The sequence below is a fragment of the Vulpes vulpes genome, chromosome 3 (genome assembly GCF_048418805.1).
Source record: "Vulpes vulpes isolate BD-2025 chromosome 3, VulVul3, whole genome shotgun sequence".
NCBI lineage: Eukaryota > Metazoa > Chordata > Mammalia > Carnivora > Canidae > Vulpes > Vulpes vulpes.
Genome location: NC_132782.1, coordinates 124,937,942 through 124,956,524, shown reverse-complemented (window position 1 = coordinate 124,956,524; position 18,583 = coordinate 124,937,942). Strand labels below are relative to the sequence as shown.

Sequence of the window (18,583 nt, the reverse complement as noted above, 5' to 3'; positions counted from 1 at the left end):
AACATTTATTTGAGCCCCAAATACATTCATCTTCCTTTCTCATCTATCTGGAAGCTTTGTTGCCTTGCATAGTTGCTTTATCCTACAAAGAGAAACTTACAGCAAAATACTATGTAGTTAGAGTAGTTATAAGACAGGATATAGGACCTAATTATTTTTTTTAAATTTTTTTTATTTATTTATGATAGTCACAGAGAGAGAGAGAGAGGCAGAGACACAGGCAGAGGGAGAAGCAGGCTCCATGCACCGGGAGCCCGATGTGGGATTCGATCCCGGGTCTCCAGGATTGCGCCCTGGGCCAAAGGCAGGCGCCAAACCGCTGCGCCACCCAGGGATCCCCAGGACCTAATTATTTAATTAACTGTTTAACCCATATAGTTGGAGATGTTTTCTTGGGTTTTTATCTAGGAAATTTGATTTATCACACATGTGTTCCCAGTTTATATAGTATTCCACATTTCATGCCTCCTTTGCAACTCCTTATTTTCTTTGTCCATCTAACCCATCTTTAAGTATGAGTTTGATGCTTACATTTTCCACAAAGAATTCCTTGACTATTACTTTTCACAGTAATATTTTTGTCCCCTGGATACCCATTGCATTAATTTACTGTACCTCTTATTTGGCTCTTGGAATATATTGTCTTACTTTGAATTAGTACAGTGTGCTTTGTGAGTATTTATTATTGTGTTTAGGAATGGGTTGTAATGGGGATCCCTGTGGCTTAGCGGTTTGGTGCCTGTCTTCGGCCCAGGGCGTGATCCTGGAGTCAAGGAATTGAGTCCTGCATCGGGCTCCTTGCATAGAGTCTGCTTCTCCCTCTGCCTGTGTCTCTGCCTCTCTCTGTGTCTTCCATGAATAAGTAAATAAAATCTTAAAAAAAAAAAAAAAAAAAAAGAATGGGTTATAGAGGGACACCTGGGTGGTTCAGGGGTTGAGCGCCTGGCTTTGGCTTAGGGAATGATCCCGGAGTCTTGCATCAGTCTTCCTGCATGGAGCCTGCTTCTCCCTCTGCCTCTCTCTCTCTGTGTCTCTCATGAATAAATAAATAAAATCTTAAAAAAAAAAAAAAAAAAAAAAAAGAATGGGCTGTAGAACCAGACTCCTTGAGTTGGAGTAAACTCTGCATGGCTCAGTTTTCTCATCTGTAAAATGGAAATAATAATAGTACCTACCACAAGGTTTAAATGACTTAATTCACATAAAGCACGTAGACAATGCTTAGTTCATAACTAGTATTTAGTTCATAACAGGTAGATTGTACCTTAAAAAAGAAGTATTTTTGCCCTTTTTACATTCTTGGTTTTTAGCTTTTGTACTTTCTACAAAACCAAGCACATAAGATGCTCTCAATAAATTTCCTTTAGGCTTCTGTACTTATGACAGTTTTTTTCTAAAACGGTCTCACTTTCAACACAAAGTGTTTTGTGCCGTAGGAAATACAGAAATGTATATGTTACCTGTCGTAGACTGCTATTTACTCCATTTTCACTCTGAACGTTGAACTCTGTCTGGTACTTGACTGGAAAGACCACACTTTTGTGAACTTCTTTTCTGGTCTTTGTCTTTCTTAAAGTTAAGTCTAGTTCTTTACTAACTCTCCTGATTTACTTTTTACTTTATATCAATCCCTTTTTTCTCTGACAGTTGAAGATCTCCAATATTCCACTGGGTATTTCTTGCAGGCTGTTAATAGCAACATCCAATTAAGTCAGATTTACCAACTTCCTTGACTTTCTGTTCCCTAAACAAAATTCCCCTTCTCTTCTTCCTTGCTTATAGTAGCATGTATTCAGTCATGTTGGAATCCAGGAATCTGTTTTTGGATCTGTACCTTTTATCTGCAGTATTCAGTCAGTAATTGTGACTGGACTTTTTTCTGTGTTCTCTGTGGTATACCATATCTTTTTATTTTCATAGTTAACACCCTATTTAAAGACTAAATCCTGTCTCCAAAACCAAGTAACCAATTTTCCAACTTTTTGTAACCTCTTCCACAAAACATTCCACCCCATTGATCAGATCTCTTTTTCTAAAATGCTGCTCCATCGTGTCACCATTATTCAACAAGTGAAACTTATATTTACTGAGCAATATTTGCCTTCCCCAAAAATGTTAGAGCAAAAGTGGAACATTATTTTATACTGTCTTGTTTTCTAGTTTTGTTTCTTTTTGTTGTTGTTGTTGTTGTTTTTATGTTTTAAGCTTTGTTTCCTGAAGGAGGCTGTAAGCCCCTTGAGGGGGAAAAAAAACTACATCTTAAATTTATATATTTATTTTTTAATTTCTCAAGACCTGCTATATACACAGTAAAATTAAATACTAAATATATAAATAAATTTAGTTAATTAATTTGGTGAGGCTATTTATATAATATTTTTAAGGTGGAAATTATTACATTATTGGGTAATGAAAGAAGTACTATTGTTCTGTCATTGAAATAACAATCTGTATACACAGAATTCTAAGTTTCTCTTTGAGCATTACTTAAGGATATGCCCATATACCTCACCTTGATAGCTTCTTTAGTTCTAACTTCCTTTTATTATATTTCAAAGAATCTTTCCTTTTTTTTTTTTAAGATTCTATTTAGTTATTCATGAGAGACACAGAGAGAGAAGCAGAGACACAGGCAGAGGGAGAAGTAGGTTCCCTGCGAGGAGCCTCATGTGGGACTAGATCCCGGGACTCTGGGATCACGCCCTGAGCGAAAGGCAGATGCTCAACCACTGAGCCACCCAGGCATCTCCAAAGATTCTGTCCAAAGCAGGCTTTATTATTATTATCACCAGAGATGCTCTTGCTCTCTCTGAAACTAGTCCTGTGATTGCCTGAATATTAATGATTCCACCAGTTTTCAACATGAGAAGATACAGACTTATCTTTTTCCCCTAATGCCTTAAGGCAGGGAAACTGCCAGCTACTTGCCTTTCGATATTATAATATTAAAATTCAGAAGAACATGTCGAGTCCCAGAAGTTAGGAATCTTGGAAAGCTCTGCATAGCCCCTGTGACAGTAGTCCCCTTCAGTATGTCTTTGTATCTTGGGTCAATGTTACCACACTTATCTCCAGCCATGGGAAGTCCCACTGTGGTCTTTGCAGCCCTTTATCTACCTCTATATGTGTTCACTCCAAATCATTAGAAACAGCAATAGCCCAGTCATTGGGAACAAATTGCCTCTGCCAATAACTGCATGATATTTCTATGAATTTTCAGGGTTAATGTCCGTCTTGGCAGAAATAAGGCCAAAGAATGACTTGGGGCATCCCTTTTGTGATAATTTGAGATCTGGAGATTGGATGATTGACTATGTCAGTAACCGGCTAATCTCTCGATCAGGAACTATTGCAGAAGTAAGTAAAACTATTCTAGTTCAAAAAACAAGGAAACAATAAAAACTATATTACTATGGTATAAATAAAATTGACATAGTTTTCTAGCCTGAAATATTTTCCTCCCTTCTTCATTATCTTCCAGTTCTAAAAAATGGAAATCCGGTTGATAGATTACTAGGTAGTAGAGCTACATGTTTGGATTTACCGCTTAAAATACACCTAGCCTAAAAAAAATAAATTAAATAAATAAATAAATAAATAAATAAATAAATAAAACACCTAGCCTGTAAAGACACCAAATTAACTTTTAAAATTATTTTTATAACAGGTTGGTAAATGGTTCCAGGCTATGTTCTTCTACCTGAAGCAAATCCCACGTTATCTTATCCCATGTTACTTTGATGCTATATTAATTGGTGCATACACCACTCTTCTGGATATAGCATGGAAGCAGATGTCAAGGTATATACAACAAACCTTGAGTAAATAGGCATGTTTGTGTAGAAAACATATACAGTCAGTTTATATACTCTTGAAAGACCAAAACATAAAGAATTGTCATAGATTCATACAGTTGAAAAATTTGTTAAGTGGATAGTAAATGTATTTGCATCCTTTAATCTGGAGCATACAAAAACAAACAGGGGTATTAAAATCTCTTCAGTAAAGCTAAAAAACCATGTTCATGGGAAAATTTAATTGTCTCATGTTACTGGTTTCTACTTATTCATTGACTTGTTAAAAGATAAAATTTTTAGAATATGCATACACAGTTCTTTTTCTAATTTTTTGTTAATTAAGAGAAAAGTTACTCTGATATTTTTTTAATAATAAATTTATTTTTTATTGATGTTCAATTTGCCAACATACAGAGTAACACCCAGTGAAATGAATTTGCCTTTATTGGTACATTTCCCTAAAATGAAATTACAGATCAGAATGTGCCACTGAGGAGCCACCAAATTGATTTGGGCATGATTTCAGAAAGAACAAAACTCAAGGCTTTCCATTTGTTGTACAACAGGCTTTGGACTTGAAGCCAGCTATAATATTGGGTAAAATGAAAGCAGTTCTGAAATCTAACCAAATTGAAAACCTTCAGCCAGTATTACTGTTGTTACACATCTAATAGACTATTTGAAAGAAACAAATTAAAATGATACTGCTAAAAATTTGTGAAACATTGTGTATGCAAGATGAGTAAGTTCTAGAGATCTGCTGTGTAATATTGTGCCTGTAAATATTATTGCGTTGTCCACTTAAAAATCTGTTAAGAGAGTAGATTTCAGGTTAAGTGTTCTTAACACAATAAAATTTTTAAAAAGAAATAAAATTTTTGTATTTCTACAAATAATATTTTAAACTCACTTTGTTACAGCTTTGTTCAGAATGGTTCTACCTTTGTGAAACACCTTTCACTGGGATCAGTGCAAATGTGTGGAGTAGGAAAGTGCCCTTCTCTGCCACTTCTTTCACCTTCACTTATGGATGTACCATATAGGCTAAATGAGATCACAAAAGAAAAGGAGCAATGTTGTGTGTCTCTAGCTGCAGGTAAGAAATCACATACAGGTGAAAAATGTGTTAGTCAATATTATTCAAAAAGGTAAAGTTAAGGGAAATCATTATTAAAAAAAAAAAAGTCTCATGATGTTATCCAAAATTTTATGAGACTGCTTAGTAAAATTTCATAGATATTCACTTATAGAACTAATATTTTTACTTACTATTTAATTAATACTGTGCAACAGGCATTATTTATGTGTTTTTCATTGTTGCTGATTAATCCTTTTCCTCTTCATGTTTCTGTTTTTTTGAACTTTTGACATTTCGTATTTTTTATCAGATTTGTTTTACTACCTTTAATCTTACACTTTTTTCCAAATTTAAGAAATTAACTCAATCTTGTAAATTACCAAGAGATAATGGAAAGATCCTCTACAAGTTACAAAACAAAACAAATGTTAAATAATTTTTTATTATATGTCTCATTGCAATCAGATGCTTTCATCTGTATTCTTTTGGCATCCTTTCCTGCAAGTAGCATTAAAACCTGAATCAAGTAACAAATCTAAGTAAGCAAAATAGGCTAAAGAACAGCCTTTTATTTTCTTTTTTAATGTATTGCAAGCTATTTATAGAAAGTGCTTAATATTTATTTAAGGCCACTGAATTTAGAACTTTCCAAGATAAACTGAAAAGTACCAAATTGCAGGATGACAGTAATAGTACTTATGTGATTTCCTCTTTTTACCCTTAAATTTGCATCTACCCAGACCAAGAAAAAAGACTTAGTAAGAACTGCCAACTAAAAAAGAAATTAACTTTTCATTTAGGATGATCATATGTTTTAATTACATAATCATGTTTTAGATTTTCACTCAACTATGTCATCTCCTCCTGGTATTATATTTCCCCTCTGAATCCATGCAGATACTCATGAAACTGAACTGGGTCATTGAGGAAAAAAAAATTGATATGCAGAAAGTGGTTCTAAAGCCTACTGCTTAGAAGCCTATTACACAAAATAGTGATCTCAACATTCTTGATTATTCACTGCTGTTGTTAAGCACTCCCAAAATAAATATACTGATAATACCAAGTATATTTATAATCAGGTATAGTATAAAACAAAAATAGAAACTAAAAAGATGTGTTGATAAACATAAATAGAAGTTTTGATATTTGCTTCCGGTGTTGCAGGGGAGTGTTCTATATACTCCATACTAACAAAATATAGGACTGTACTCAGATTTGCAGACAGGTTTTTGGGGGTTCATTTTAAAATGCATACCAAAGCCTTTGGTGACAGTGGTACAAAAAAATTATAATTTTAAACTTGTATAATAAATGACAAGGTAGAAATCACAAGATAGTGATCTATAAATCCTATACTCTTAGAGGTCAAAGTTAACGTAAACATTGCTACATATTAGTGCTAGAGATTTTATAGTTTTGACATCTTAACAAAGACCAGTTACCTGTACTTTAAGACATATGAGCTCAATACCACCCTTAAATCTATCTATATTCATATTTCATACTAGGTGTTAAATGGGTTAAAGTACCAGGAAGTCTGTGTGGCATAGAATACTATATATGTTAACTGCTGTTCTCATCATCATCAAAGTTACAGTCATCAACCTCATATGAACCATATGTCAATAATCAACCATGTGTAAATAATACACAGAGTATTTAGGAAATTTTATACCATTATTTTGGAGATGATGTAGAAAAGAAGTTTAGTTCTGAGCCTTTTTAGAAAATAATGTCTACCCTCCATAAGGTGAAGACCCAATAAGCAGAAACTTAAATTTTGAAGTATACTTAGAAATGGCCAAAATTTTCTTTTATCTAGCCAAATTATTTTGCCTCTCAATTTACCTCTTATAATTAGCTTTTTATTTTTCATTCATTTAGTAAATTTTTATATACATTATATATATTACATACCAGTTACAATTTTCAGTGACAGTTACAGTTTGGTAAATAAGCTAAATAAGGTTTCTGTAACTGTGAATCTTATTTTCCACTAGGGAGAACTAGGGAGAGACAGTTATTCATTCAACAAACTGGAAAACAAGCAAACGATAATGTCAGATATGTTATGAATGAATGATTATGTTATGAATGAATACTGTATACATTTTATATAAGTCCTTAGTTTTCCCTTCCTGAAATATGTCTTGTATTTTTGCTTTAGCATAGCTCTTTTTTTGAGTAGAATGCTAGTTTCCTTTACTTTCCTATTGATTATTGTTTTTAGTACCAATGAGAATAACAGTGTATTCTTGACATGTTTTATAAGAAACCAAATTCAGGGGATGCCTTGGTGGCTCAGCGGTTGGGCTCCTGCCTTCAACTCAGGTTGTGATCCAGGGATCCAGGATTGAGTCCCACATCAGGCTCCCTGTGAGGAGCCTGCTTCTCCCTCTGCCTATGTCTCTGCCTTTCTCTCTCAGTCTGCCTTTCATGAATAAATAAATAAATCTTAAAAAAAAAAAAAAAAAGAAATCAAACTCAGTCTAGAAGTAAAATTTTAGATTTTATCCATCAGTCACCCTATTTTTATCTCATGCCTAAAGGTTACAGTTACCTAGAATGTTCAAGTTATTTGGCACCTGAAGTCCTTATTTTTATTTGGAAAAACTGGCCAACAAACTGTGACATTCTTAAGTTGTCTTGAATTAATGGGAAATTTGGTATTAAAATTTGACTCTAGGGCAGCCTGGGTGGCTCAGCGGTTTAGTGCCACCGTAGGCTCAGGGTGTGATCCTGGAGACCCGGGATCGAGTCCCACATCAGGCTCCCTGCATGGAGCCTGCTTCTCCCTCTGCCTGTGTCTCTCCCTCTCTCTGTGTGTGTCTCTCATGAATAAATAAACAAAATCTTTAAAAAAAATAAAAAGATAAAAGAAAATTTGACTCTAGATTAATAGGTTAATAAACATGTTCGGTTATCTATCATTAAGATAATCATTTCATATCTAGATTTTTTTAAAAGACTTTATTTATTTATTCATGAGAGACATACCCACACACACAGAGAGAGAGAGAGGCAGAGACACAGGCAGAGGGAGAAGCAGGCTCCATGCAAGGAGCCTGATGTGGGACTCGATTCCGGGTCTCCAGGATCACACCCTGGGCTGCAGGCGGCACCAAACCACTGCGCCACCGGGACTGCCCCTCATATCTAGATTAATTTGTTGCCTCTAATTGCAGGTAGAATCTTTTTAGATATATCATTAATATCATATGGCATAGCTTTCTCTCGACCTTGTCTACTTTCATATCTGGAGAATGTACTTTATACGTTTATAAACTTTCCCACTTGTGTTAGTAAAGTATATATATATAAAATGTGTTTATATGTTAAATATTAGATCTCTGATTTCAACCTTTAATTTATTAAAAGAAAGTTTATCTGTGTATAAAGACTCACATTATAATCAATTTAGGTAAATATCCCTCTCTAGCCCTGGTTGTTTTTTTGTTTTTTTTTTAAAGAATTTATTCATGAGAAACCGAGAGAGAGAGAGAGAGAGAGAGAGAGAGAGAGAGAGAGACATAGGCAGAGGGAGAAGCAGGCTCCATGCAGAGAGCCCGTTGTGAGACTTGATCCTAGGACTTCAGGATCATGACCTGGGCCAAAGGCAGGCACTCACCTGCTCAGCCATCAAGGGGTCCCTCTAGCCCTGATAGTTAATCTCTTTGAAGTCATAGATTCCCTTAAGAATGTAGTAAAAAAAATTTTTTAAATTTAAAAAGAAGAAGAATATGGAACCTCATCACACAAATATTGGCATAGGTTTGGGCACACATGTTGCAGAATTTTAGAGGGTTTGCAGACTCCTTCATTCTTGTTCCCCAAGCTTAGAACAACTGGCCTATGATAATGAGTTCATAGCCTTATGTGTATTATTCAGATTAACATATTACTTTGTTGTGTTTTCTGTTAGGCTTACCTCATTTTTCTTCTGGTATTTTCCGCTGTTGGGGAAGGGATACTTTTATTGCACTGAGAGGTCTACTGCTGATTACTGGACGCTATTTAGAGGCCAGGTAGGAGATCTCTAAAAAGTTGCAATGCCAGTTTATATCTAAATGTTTTCACATGCTCTTCAAACTTTCCTTCTTACCATCTGTTTGTAACATTTGGGAGGTATGTTTTTCCTTATGTATTTTTTTTTTTTTTTACATGTTCACTTCATAAGATGATAGGATTTCAAAAGAGTGAAAATCCTTGAAGTCACTAAATTTTAGTCCTTCATGTTACAGGTCAGGTTATCTTCAGCATTTGCTAATTAATTTCAGTAAAACTAAAAATGTGTAACCATGTTAACTAACATTACTCACTAAAGAGTACATTTTTATGCCTGAATTAAGTATAAGAACTCAGATTAGTGGTGGATCCCTGGGTGGCTCAGGATCCCTGGAGTCCCAGGATCGAGCCCCACATCAGGCTCCTTGCTTGCATGGAGCCTGCTTCTCCCTCTGCCTGTGTCTCTGCCTCTCTCTCTCTCTCTCTGCATCTCTCATGAATAAATAAATAAAATCTTAAAAAAAAAACTCATTAACTTTTAGGTAAAATTTGAATTCTATCATTTTTTTCCTTCTATAATGAAGACTGAGTCCTGTAGAAAGAATTATAGCATCAGGTTTTCCTCTATGTGTTGTCAGGCCTAGTAACCTCCAGGTTTGTCTTTTAGACTTAAAATAGTGTTTTCTTAATATCAGAATAATATGAATGAAATTATCAAAGGTAGAAAAGTGAAGCTGTACAGCAGTGCCACTCAAAGCAGCACAAATCAGTACTACAAATCAGTGGTGTCACCATCTTCCTGAGAACTTGTTAGAAATGCAAATTCTTGGTCCTTATGCTGAACTTCTGAATATAGGGATGGAGAAGGTAGAGTAACAGATGGATATCTGTGTTTTCACAAGGGCTCCAGGTGATCTTCTGCAGCCCAAGGCTCTACAAATTAAAACTTTCATCGGAAAAAGCATTTATATGATACCTTGTGTTGATGTCATTCAAAAAAAACTGAAGTTTGCTGCTTCAAATGAAAAAAGTCCTGGTTTTGGTCCTTTTTAAATTGAAAATTTATTTTTTAAATTGAAGATTTCTAAGTGGGCATCTGAAACACATTGCATTCTTCCCTGCTAACCTAATACAATAAGACCTTTTCTTATTCATTTAAGAGATCATTATAGGGCTGTAGAAATTTGAGAGGCTGTTTGCTTCCTCCTTAAATACTCCTGACTATGGTTAAGAAGTAGGAAATGGAAAAAAAAAAAAAAAAGAAGTAGGAAATGGAACATTAGGGTTCAGCACAGTGTAATGGTTAAGAACTTGGGTTGGGGCCAAACTGCCAGGTTCTAACCCTGGTTCTAAACTACCAACTGATACATTATTTATCTTCTTTGTACTCTGTAAAATACTGATAGTACTTACCTTACAGGATTTTTCTAAGGATTTTTTTTTCTAATGTTTTATATTTGGGGGGTGCCGAGGTGGCTCACTTGGTTAAGCGTCTGACTTCGGCTCAAGTCATGATCTCAGGATCCTAGGCTGGAGCCCTGCATCTGGCTTCATGCTCAGTGGGGAGTCTGCTTGTCCCTCTGCCCCTCCCCCCAATCGTGCTCACTTGCTCTCTCACTCTCTCTTTCTCAAATAAGTAAAATCTTTTTGAAAAAAGACTTTTTTGAGGGGATCCCTGGGTGGCGCAGCGGTTTGGGCCTTCCTTTGGCCCAGGGTGCGATCCTGGGGACCCGGGATCGAATCCCATGTCGGGCTCCCGGTGCATGGAGCCTGCTTCTCCCTCTGCCTATGTTTCTGCCTCTCTCTCTCTCTCTGTGACTATCATAAATAAAAAAAAATAAAAAAAAATTTTTTTTTTGAGAGTAATCTCTTCACCCAGCATGGGGCTCAAACTTATAACTCCAAGAGTCACATGCTCAAGCCACTGAGGCAACCAGGCACCCCTAGAGAGGATTAAATGGACTAATACAATTAGGATCTGTCACATGCTAAGCATTGCATAAATGTTAGTTTTTTAAATCATTATTATTTTGTTGTCTGGGCTCCCAATTATCATTTCTATATACACTATCAACAATTTCTGCTGCTTAGTTTTATGTTATCTATCTAGATAGATGAGTATTTAGATCAGGGGTCAGAGAAATTTGGCCAATCACCTGTTTTGTATGACCTGGGTGCAAAGAATGGTTTTTACTATTTTAAAGAGTCATTTGAAAAAGAGTAACACAAGACTGGGACCGTATATGGCCAACAGAGCCTAAAATATTTACTATCTGGTCCTTTGCAAAAAAGTTGCCCACTCTGATCTATATGATTCTGAGAGAGTAATGTATTTGTTAAGGTAGTGCTAGCTGCTCTAAATTATAAATTCATATATTTCAGTGGTTTTTCACAAATTTATTTATAATTTCTGGTCCAAAATAGGTATTCAGGAGGCAGCTTTCCATGTAGTGATTCAGGGATCCAGGCTCCTTCATCTTGAGGATCAACCATCTCCTAGTGCCTCTGAGTACTACTCTCTAGTCGACTGGCAGAGAGGGAAGAGCCTGGGAAAAATACAGCTGTTCCACACACTTAACATACACTAGTTCCATTCACATTCTTGCTTTGGAATCCAGTAACCTGGCCACAGCTAGCTAAAAAAGTAGATTGAGGCATATAGGAAAGCCATTTTGGTGGGCACAGAGAGTTCTACTTCATCCTTCTGCAGAGGTATTCATGGACAGAGGTCTTTTTATTCAAGTTTCAAGTGTATGACATTGTTCTAGATGGTTACAACTGCTCCATTCTGATTTTATTAATTGAAAATGTCACTGTCCATACTAACATTCTACTGCAGAATACAAGAAAAACCTTTATTGTGCTATTATTTAAGAGAAGAGCATTAAACTGAGACTTAAAATTAATTAAATTTCTAAATGGTTTAGTCTAGGACATTTTAAATGACTTTTCCTAGGGTATACAGATTGCAATGCTAGGTTTTAAACCCCATTGTTATTTCTTAGTTTCATGCTCTTTTTAGAAATGCTATCCCATCTTACAAAGTTGTCATTTGGTATATGATAGTACAGTAATATGTTAAAATATAAAGTATTCTCTGTCAGGTTTTTTAAATAAATCATGATTTTCAAGGTCAGCTTTTACCCATTTGTTTTCTTATGTATTTGCTTTGGTATTTAAAATAATAAAGTTCTTGTCCATGTCGTATTTACCTAGATTTTGAAATACCGCAGATTTCAAAAGTAGAATCTAGAGCTATAAGGGACCGTAAAAACCACCTAGTCCAATACCTAAATTGATAGATGAAGAAACTATCCCAGAGAGGGTAAGCTACACAGATTGTCAAGGAAAAAGCCAAGGCTAGGATTAAGGCTTCAAGCTTTTAATTCAAGGCTTAATCTCTCATATTATGACCATTTTCTACATGAAAATTCAAAGAAATAGGGACAAGAGAGAAAATGCATCTGAAATAATAGTCACAAAAAGGGACTTAAACTTTTTAAGTGATTGTTTTCATATTAAATGATCCACTTAATTCTGTTGTTTTAGGAATATAATTTTAGCATTTGCTGGTACCCTGAGACACGGTCTCATTCCTAATCTCCTGGGTGAAGGAACTTATGCCAGATACAATTGCCGGGATGCTGTGTGGTGGTGGCTACAGTGTATTCAGGATTACTGTAAAATGGTTCCAAATGGCCTAGACATTCTCAAGTGCCCAGTTTCCAGAATGTATCCTACAGATGATTCTGTTCCTTTGTCTGCCGGCACACTGGTAAAAATCCTCTTCAAACAGTTTTTTTTCCTTAAAAATAACTTTTAGCTTCTGATATAAAAATGTTTGTAATGAAGAATCCAAATCTGAAAGATTCTTCAAATATTGGTATATGTTTAGCACCTACTGGTTCTATGAGCAGTTGCAGAGATAAGACTTGCTTCTTGCTTAAAGAATTTTCAACATGATAGAAGAGATAATGTGTACATAACATGGTCATTGCAAAAGGTGGTGTATGGGAAATGCTGTGCATAAAAGGGAGAGAGATCATCTAGTAGATGGTTCTCAGGGAGGACTTCAGAAGTAGCTAAAAATTTCATCTAAACTGAACCTTAAAAGATGAGTGGGATTTCAGCAGAGGTGAGAGATGTTGTGGGAAGACCTCAGAGATGAAAGGAAAAGTAAAGAGCAGGGTAGATTGAAGCACAGTTTAGGACATACTGCTTAGTCTATTTTGGCTTTTTGTATAGGGTACCTGCAGAGTATTAAGAGTGGGTGGGAAAGGGTAAACCAGGTTGTGGAGCACCTGATGACTAATCCAGGGAGTCCAGAGTTTATCTTATGAACAGTGCAGAATAAATAAACATTCCAAGTGGTTTTCTTCCCAGTCAGTAATGTTCAATGATAACTGTACTTCTTCCACTTCTCATCTACCTTTATATTATAACATTTGTCAAAAAAAGAAGTTTTTATATAAAGTATCAGTTTATTATGTAATTTACCCCTATTACTATATATGTGGATAAGTAAGAAGAGCAATGCCAATTTAAAGTTTAGATTTCTGTATAAGATAGATACAGTTATTAACTGCACAATTCACTCTAATGGAAACTATAGAAATTCACAAGAATTATTTTCATGTGTCAGCAAAATTATAAACTATTTCATGTCACAGACATGAATAGTCAAAACTACAATACATTAAATATTCATATGCCAGAGGCTGACTGTATGATTTGGGGTATAGGAACTCCTTTTTTCTCCAGTCCCACCCCTGATCCCCATTTCTTCTCCTAAGGAAAAATCTATGTTTTCACAAAACTTCAGCTGTGGGATTTGAGAGAAGGTAAGAAAAATGTAATTTCTAACAGAACTAATATCCATTATGTCTCCAACAGGATCAACCACTGTTTGAAGTAATACAGGAAGTCATGCAAAGACACATACAGGGCATACAATTCCGAGAGAGGAATGCTGGTCCACAAATAGACCGAAACATGAAGGACGAAGGTACATAACTTTACATAGTAAAGATCGACTAATGAGGTAGAATTAAACTTTTTATATTATTCATGTATTTGACAAATATTTTATTTGTGTGTAAAACTTCAGAATATCCCAATGAGAGAGATTAACATAGTTCCTGATCTCACTAGTTTAGTTTTAGTTTCTAGATGAAAGATAAAATTTTATATATTTTGTCAGTTAATTTGAAAGGTAGTTTTGGTGATTGCGTTTATGATCATAATAACGAATGAGTGCTTACTGTGTGCTAGGCATTATGCTAACAGCTTTACCATGTTATTCCCATTTAATACTCCCAAGAACACTAGGGATGAGTTATACTGTTCCCATTTGTGTTGATAAGATGACTGAAGCAGAGTAGCTTGCTTAGAGTCACACAACTACTTAAGTGGCAGAGTTAAGGTTTCATTTACAATCTGTGTAACTTAGGGTCTTATAAAATTCTTTTTGTAAAAAGTTTTGTCTGCACGGTTAAATAGATATACTTTTTTAACCTCTTAGAAGTTCATCATATTCCTATTTTTATGGCATACTATCATCACCGGCCAGTGCAAGGCTAATGATAATTTATTTTATTACTCTATAGAGACTTTCCATATAGGAAGTAATGCAAAGACATATGCAGGGTGTACAATATACATATACAATTCTGTGTATTTATAGTCCTTTGAAACATATACTGCTTTTTTGTACATGTAGATTTTTCTTCTTAATGTTGAAAGAATTAGAGACTGATAGAAATTTGCAAACATGGGGCACTTGGAGGGCTCAGTCAGTTAAGTGCCCGATTCTTGATCTCAGCTCAGATCTTGATCTCAGGATCATGAGTTCAAGCCCACCCTGGGCTCCATGTCCAGTATGGAGCCTACTTAAAAAAAAAAAAAAAGTTGCAAAAATGATATATAAGAGTATCCTGAAGTCTTCATCCAGCTTCCCCAATGAGGATATCTTACTTTACTGTATCTATATCTTACTATAGTACAATATCAAAATTAAGAAACTGACATTAGTTTAGTTTAATACTAGTTAACTAGACTATAGACCATATTCAGTTTTAACTATTTATTAGAGTCTTTTTTTAAATTTTTTTAAAGATTTTATTTATTTATTCATGAGAGGCAGAGACACAGGCAAAGGGAGAAGCAGGCTCCATGCAGGGAGCCTGATGTGGGACTCGATCCCAGGTCTCCAGGATCAGGCCCTGGACTGAAGGCAGCGCTAAACCTCTGAGCCACCTGGGCTGCCCAGTTTTAACTATTTTTACATTAACTCATTTGTGTGTGAGCATGTGTGTGTGGTTCTTTGTAATTTTGCCCCGTGTATAGTTTCATGTAACCACTACAGCAATCAAGACACTCAACTGTTCCGTCACCACAAAGGTCTTTCTTATGCTAACCCCTTTAGAGTCACACCAACAATCCCTGGTCTCTGACAACTACTAATCTGTTACGCATCTTTGTGGTTTTATCATTTTAAGAATGTATATAGATGGAATCGTATAGTATGTAACCGTTTGAGATTGGTTCTTTCACTAAGCATAATTCCCTTTGAAATCCATCCAATCTATTACATGTATCAATAGTTTATTCCATTTTATTGCTCAGTGGTATTCTCTTTCATGGATGTAACATTCACCTGTGGAAGGACATTTTGTTTTTTTTCCATTTTTTGGTTGATGTAAATAAGGCTAATATGAACATTTATATATAGGTGTTTGTAGGAAAATAAATTTTTATTTCTCTGGGACAAATACCCAAATATTTGATTGGGCCATATGGTAAGTATGAATTTTTTTTTAAGATTTTATTTATTTATTCATGAGAGACACACAGAGAAAGGCAGAGACACAGGCAGAGGGAGAAGCAGGCTCCATGCAGGGAGCCCAACGTGGGACTCGATCCCGGGTCTCCAGGATCACACCCTGGGCTGAAGGCAGCGCTAAACAGCTGAGCCACGGGGCTTCCCTGAATTTGTTTTTATAAGAAACTGCAAACTATTTTCTAAAGTGGTTTACCATTTTACAATCCCACCAGCAAACTGGAGAGATCCAGTTTCTCCATGTCCACAGCAGCATTTCATGTTAATCACTTTTTTTTAAGCTGTTCTGGTGGTTGGGTATACCACCACCCATTGTGGTTTTATTTTTATTTTTTTTTAAATTTTTATTTATTTATGATAGTCACACAGAGAGAGAGAGAGAGGCAGAGACACAGGCAGAGGGAGAAGCGGGCTCCATGCACCGGGAGCCCGACGTGGGATTCGATCCCGGGTCTCCAGGATCGCGCCCTGGGCCAAAGGCAGGCGCCAAACCGCTGCGCCATCCAGGGATCCCCCATTGTGGTTTTAATCTGCATTTCCCTAACAGCTAATGGTATTGAACATCGGTTCTTGTGCTTACTTGTCATCTGTAACTCTTTTTGACGAAATGTGTGTCTTTTGCCATTTTCTAATTGGATTGTTGGGTTTTTTGTTTTTTTACTATTGGAGATTTTATATGTGTGGCAAAATGTACATATTTACCATTTTACCATAAAGTACATAACTTTAACCATTTTAAGTATGCAGTGGCCACTGCATCTCTAGAATTTTTCTCTAGAATTCCATCTCTAGAATTTTTCATCATCCCACACTGAAACTCTGTACCCAATAAACCATAACTCCTTATTCTTTCCTCCCCTAAACCCTATTTAACCACTATTCTATTTTCTGCCTCTATAAATCTGACTGTTCTACATACCTCATATACATGGAATCATAGGGTATTTGTTCTTTTGTGTCTGGCTTATTTCGCTTAGCATTGCTATATCAGAGCTGCATTTACTATACTTTTGTGCTCTTTGATTAAATACTACCTAATTTCACCTGTCTATATTCCCACTAATAATTAAAATGGCTTCTTATGTGTCCATGTGCATGTTCCACTAATCTCATGGGTATAAAGCAACATGTAATTGTTTTTATTTGCAATTCTGTTACTGATGGATTTGAGTATTATTCCTGTTTATTATTTTTTAAGAAAGTTTCCTTTTCTATAAATTGTTCATGTGCTTTGCCTTTATTTATATTTCATCATTCCTATATATTTTCCTTGTTGATTTCTAGGAGTCCCTTGTATATTCATCCATTGTCAGTTTTAGATATTGCACAAACCTTTTCCCAGTCTGGCACCCAACTTAACTTTATCTATGATGTCCTTCACTGTAGTTTATTTCAGAAATCCTACCTGGCCCACAGGTACACAGATAATGTCTCATTTACTTTTATTAACTTTGTAGGCTTGCCTTTTACAAATAAAAAAGAAACAATTCATTCCATTTTAATCCATTCATCTTTTGTTCTTATGGTTCTCTTTTTTTTTCTTAAGATTTTACTTAATCTTAAACTTAAACTGTTATCTTAAAAAAACTTAAACTGTTGTGACTCTACTTTCTCTTTTCTTTGGTTATTGCCTTTTTTTAGGCAGCATTAAACTTTTATGTGTACTTTGATCATGTTTTCTTTCCATATCTCTTACAACATCCTCCAAGATTGATTGATTGATTTCCAGAGGCTAGTCCTTCCATCCCTAACTCACAGTACAGGAAATAGGAACAGGAGGTAAAAGTAGTTTGCCTAAGGATATGCATACATAGTCCATTAATAAACATGAGAGAAGCATTCAGCCTTACCAGTACTCAAACAAATTCGTATTAAAGTGGGTCTCCATTTTTCCCTACTAAATTATCATGAGACAGTATAGCATAAATGAAAGCACCAATGCTAGAAGCAGACTTGCTGTGTTAAAATTCCCATCTCTGCTCATTTTCTAGCTGTGTTCCCTTGGATAGGTTTTAACCTCTCTTTGCCTCCCTTTTCTACATTGGTAAAAGGAATATAATAATAGCACCTACCTCCTAAGGTTGATATGAGGATTCAATGAAATATGTATGTTAAAGCACTTAGAATAGTGCATGGCACATAGTGCTGTAAGTCTATTTATTATTAGAAAAAAAAAAAAAAAACCCAGTGTATTAGTTTGCTGTGAGTGTCATATCAAAGTACCATACACTGGGTAGCTTTAATGACAAAAATATATTGTTTCTCAGTTCTGGAGAGTAGAAGTCCAAGATTAAAGCATTGACAGGGTTGACTCGACCTTAGTTAGGGCTGTGAGACAAAGATCTGTTCAAGCCTCCCTCATAGGCTTGTAGATAGCCATGTACATGTTTACACGATGTTCTCCCTATATCTTCACATCAGCTTCCTTCAGTGCATTGTCTGTGCCCAAATTTCCTCATCTTATCAGGATACCAGTGGAACTGGATTAAGAGTGCAGGCTAATGACCTTATTTTAATGTGATTAATTTTTAAATTGCAATCTCCAAATAAGGTCATATTCTGATGTACTGGGGTTAGGACTTTAGCATATGAGTTTGGATGTTTACACAATTCAATCAATAACAAATAGTAACAAAAAAAATAACAAACAGTAGCAAATAACATTTTAGTTTTGAGAGGACTATTGATGGCATTGTAAATTGACTCATTCTTCTTGGAAAGCAATGTAGAGATAGATATCCAGATATGTTTTATGAGATTTAAAATATTCATATATTTTTGTTCATGAATTTATTATGCTCCTGGAATCTAGTCCATAAAATAATCTAAAACACACAAAAAAGTCCTATCATATAATACTGA

At 35.4% G+C, this 18,583-nt stretch overlaps 1 protein-coding gene across 3 annotated transcripts in view; it reads left to right on the top strand.

Annotated features, from left to right (window-relative positions):
- AGL (amylo-alpha-1,6-glucosidase and 4-alpha-glucanotransferase) overlaps positions 1–18,583 on the top strand; it is a 73,779-nt gene that overhangs the window by 39,546 nt on the left and 15,650 nt on the right. For all 3 annotated transcript variants that reach the window (XM_072754521.1, XM_072754523.1, XM_072754522.1), the window contains exons 22-27: positions 3,221–3,357; positions 3,668–3,801; positions 4,718–4,893; positions 8,801–8,903; positions 12,433–12,658; positions 13,777–13,888. In XM_072754521.1, coding sequence (XP_072610622.1) covers positions 3,221–3,357; positions 3,668–3,801; positions 4,718–4,893; positions 8,801–8,903; positions 12,433–12,658; positions 13,777–13,888 — 888 coding nt within the window. The remainder of the gene's footprint in view (positions 1–3,220; positions 3,358–3,667; positions 3,802–4,717; positions 4,894–8,800; positions 8,904–12,432; positions 12,659–13,776; positions 13,889–18,583) is intronic.